We start from the raw sequence: 4,224 nt of genomic DNA on the forward strand, positions 1-4,224 counted from the left end.
CTACCTTTTTTTTTAATGAATCACCGTGAGGTACAGAAATAGACTTATAAACTTTCGTGCTTACGTTTCAGTCATACAATGACTGAGCACCCATCCCTCCACCAGTGCCCATTTTCCATCACCAATGTTCCCAGTATCCCTCCCACCACCTACTCCCCATTCCTCCCCACCCCCCACCCCCCACCCCTGCCTCTGTGGCAGGCGCATTCCCTTTCACTCTCTCTGGTTTGCAATACAGGCATTAAGTGGCCTTCAAATTTGGTCTATAGTCTACCTTCAGCGTGCATCTCCCATCCCGAATGGGCCCTCCCAGCACCCTTTACTTAGTGGTCCCTTCTCTATCTGAACTGCCTTTTCCCCCAGTAGGTGAGGCCAGCTTCCAAGCCATGGAGCAATCCTCCTGGTCCTTATCTCTACTATCCTTAGGTGTTAGTCTCCCATTTTGTTACTTTATATTCCCCAAAGGAGTGCAGTCCTTCTATGTCTGTCCCTCTCTTCCTGACTCATTTCACTTAGCATGCCACCATTTTACACCTTAGGCTTTCAAAAGAAATTTCCATCTTCCCACATTTCATCCAGACCTCAATGTTGTGAGGGAGGTGAGAGGGATTGAGTCATCTGGTGGAAATCGTAGTACAGAGCAGGTGGGAGGGGCAGGGGGCTAATGAAGTCACATCACTCCTCGTTCATTTCAGGTTAACTCCACCCTAAATCAGAGGAGTGAAAAGACCAAAATCATTTGGATGGAATGGCATGGGATAGCTTATCCATGTACGACCACGCACAATGGAGAAGAACTTAGAGAAACTGCTCCGTGGTCTTCCTAGGAGACGTTAAGTCGTCTTATGCTACGTCTGCAGACCAGAGGCAATGGGAAGTTTCAATACCAGTCTTGGGGACGGGTTCCTCTTGTTGGGCTTCTCGGATTGGCCTCAACTGGAACCGCTCCTTTTTGTCTTTATTTTCATTTTCTACTCCCTGACTCTCTTTGGCAACACCACCATCATCGCCCTCTCGATCCTGGACCCTCAGCTGCACACGCCCATGTACTTCTTCCTCTGCCACCTCTCCTTCCTGGACCTCTGCTACACCACGTGTACCGTGCCGCAGCTTCTCATCAACCTCCACGGGCTCGACAGGACCATCAGCTACGGGAGGTGTGTGGCCCAGCTCTTCATCACCCTCGCCCTGGGCTCCACGGAGTGTGTCCTTCTGGTGGTGATGGCCTTCGATCGCTACGCGGCCGTGTGCCGTCCGCTCCACTACACGACCATCATGCACCCCCAGCTCTGTCACGTCCTGGCCACCATCTCCTGGCTGGGCGGCCTCGTGAATTCTCTGATTCAGAGCAGCCTCATGATGGCCATGCCGCTCTGTGGGCTTCGTCTCATGAACCACTTCTTCTGTGAGATGCCTGCCTTTCTGAAGCTGGCCTGCGAGGATAAGAACGGGACCGAGGCCAAGATGTTCGTGGCCCGAGCCATCATCCTGATTGTTCCCGCTGCGCTAATCCTCGGCTCCTACGTCCACATCGTTCAGGCAGTGTTGAGAGTCAAGTCGATGACAGGCAGGAGGAAGGCCTTTGGGACTTGTGGCTCACACCTCCTCGTGGTTTCCCTCTTCTATGGCTCCGCCATCTACACGTACCTGCAACCCAAGAGTAGTTACTCGGAGAGCAAGGGAAAGTTCGCTGCCCTTTTTTATACTATTGTTTCTCCTATGCTCAATCCTGTGATTTATACACTAAGGAACAAGGATGTGAAGGAGGCACTGCGGAAGTTGCTGGGAACTGGCAGAGCCTTGGGATAGGATAAAGAGGATCAAGATACTCACCTCTCTGGTGCTCAGGGTTTGTTGCCAGCTCTGAGGTCAGGGACCTTAAGGGAACATATGTGGTGCTGAGGTTTAAGCTGGGTTCAACTGTGTGCAAGGCAAGCACCTTATCCCAGGTATTCTCTCTGCTCTTGTATGAAATGGCCATGCACCATTGTATGGAATGGCATGGAATAGCTGTGCATATAAGACCATGCACAAATATACGGAATGTCATGGGATAGCTATACATATAAGACCATGTATAATTATATGGAATGACATGGGATAGCTAACATATAAGACCATGCACAATTGTATAGAATGACATGGGATAGCTACGCATGTAAGACCATGCACAATTATATGGAATATCATGGGATAGCTATGCATATAAGACCATGCACCATTGTATGGAATGACATGGGATAGCAATACATTTAAGACCATGCTGGAATCAAACCTAGGTTAGCCGCATAGAAGGCAACAACAGGCATCTCACAGGAAAAGTGGTTTATGAGATGAAGCCCACAAACCAGAAGGCCCCTTCAGTTCTCTTGAGGCAGTTGGTGAGCAGGAAACGGCCCTCCAGAGAACTCAGGATTTTAGTGCTTTAGCACTTGGCAGTGGAGCTTTCTCGAGACCTATTAAATCACTGACTGACCAATGTGCAGTGACTGATCAGTGTGTTGACTTATGTCAGAATCTCCCAGTGATTAAGGTTGGGACTGAGGGTGTTATGGTCTCTTTGAGAAGGAGGACTAGAATCCAGACAAGTCTGAGATTGAGGGAAGAGTTCATTGGACAACTAACTTGTATTCCTATATTTTGCACAAAGGTTGAATGCTCTTTTATAATTCATTGTTCTGGCTGTGCCCTCTCACTTCTCACAGCAATTTCTATGGTCTCCTTTGATGCTAATTCTTTTTTTTTTTTTGGTGGTGCTAATTTTTAAAGCGAATAAAGAGATCACATATAGTGTGCCTTCATGGAGCATGTGGATTCTCAGATATGGGTATCAGCCCCCTACTTTTGGAAGCAGAGATACAAAATAATTAGAGTAGCATTGAGTGAAAGGAGCCCATCTCATCACCTCCACAGCATTTTTCTGTCTTGATGACTGGTGTCTGTGTTCTGTTTTCTTTTGTTCTAAAGTCACATCTGGCACCACTCCTGGCTCTGCACTCATGAATCGCTCCTGGCAGTGCTCAGTGAGCCATCCGGGTTGCCAGAGATTGAACCTGGGTGAGCCATGTGCAAGGCAAACATCTCACCTGCTGCCCTTGAGTGGTATTTTGGTTGAGACATGACTCATGAGAAATGAATGAGCACTGTCTCATTCTTTTTTCCTGGGAAAAGAAAGGAACATAAACAAAAAAAAAGCCATGGGTTGGAGAGATAGTACAGTGGGAAGGGCATTTGCCTTGCATGCGGTGGACTCAGGCGTTTGATCACGGGCATCTCGTAGTCCCCTGAACACCACCAGAGGTCATTCCTGAGTGCAAAGCCAGGAGTAACCCCTGAACATTGCCAGGTGGCCCCAAAAAACAAAAAAATGAATAAATAACAAGCCAAGAGGAAGTGATACAGCAAAGAAGAAAAACGAACAGTGACAAAAACAGAGAGACACCCTCGGTGGGGAGTGTTCTGGTGTTTCAGGAAGTGAGGGCTATCTCCTTTATGACCCCTCCCCCCTTACACCAGGGATGTTGGAATGACCTGGGTTTCTGTCGTAGTTTCAGGTGCAACAGGGGGTGCTTTCTGTTTGCTGATTTTTCTGTTTGTTCTTTTGGGCCACTCCCGGCCGTGCTCAGAGCTGACTCCTGGCTCTTCATTCCTGGTAGGGTCGAGGGACCATACGGGGTGCTGGAGATTGAACTCAGGCTGGCCGCATGGAGGGCAAGCTCGCTGCATGTGTACTATTGCCCCAGCCCCATCTGTTTGGTTCCTTCTGCCATTCAGTATCACTGTCATCACGTTACTCATCGATTTGCTCGAGCGGGCACCAGTAACGTCTCCATTGTGAGATTTGTTGTTACTGCTTTTGGCATACCGAATATGGCACAAGGAGCTTGCCAGGCTCTGCCATGCGGGCGGGATACTCTCGGTAACTTGCCAGGTTCTCAGAGAGGGTCGGAGGAATCAAACCCGGGTCGGCTGCGTGCAAGGCCAGCGCCCTACCTACTGTGCTATTGCTCCAGCCTGAGCTATCGCTCCAGCTTGGTTCCTTAAAGAAGGTAAATTTGTTTATTTATTTTAATTGAAATCAAAGTGAGACACACAGTTACAAAGTTGTTCATGATTGGGTTTCAGTCATATAATGTTCCAACATTCATCCCTTTGATAAGTGCATTTCCCACCACCAATGTCCCCAGTTTCCCTCTTGCCCCCTACCCCCACCTGCCTCTATGG

The 4,224-nt window shown here is 48.7% G+C and overlaps 1 protein-coding gene across 1 annotated transcript; it reads left to right on the top strand.

Annotated features, from left to right (window-relative positions):
- Positions 1-870: 870 nt before the first annotated feature.
- LOC101542610 (olfactory receptor 10-like) lies at positions 871-1,809 on the top strand. Its single transcript, XM_004615080.2, has one exon. The coding sequence runs from the start codon at positions 871-873 to the stop codon at positions 1,807-1,809; it is 939 nt and encodes a 312-aa protein (XP_004615137.2).
- The last annotated feature ends 2,415 nt before the right edge of the window (positions 1,810-4,224 follow it).

This window comes from Sorex araneus, chromosome 2, assembly GCF_027595985.1.
Source record: "Sorex araneus isolate mSorAra2 chromosome 2, mSorAra2.pri, whole genome shotgun sequence".
Lineage (NCBI taxonomy): Eukaryota > Metazoa > Chordata > Mammalia > Eulipotyphla > Soricidae > Sorex > Sorex araneus.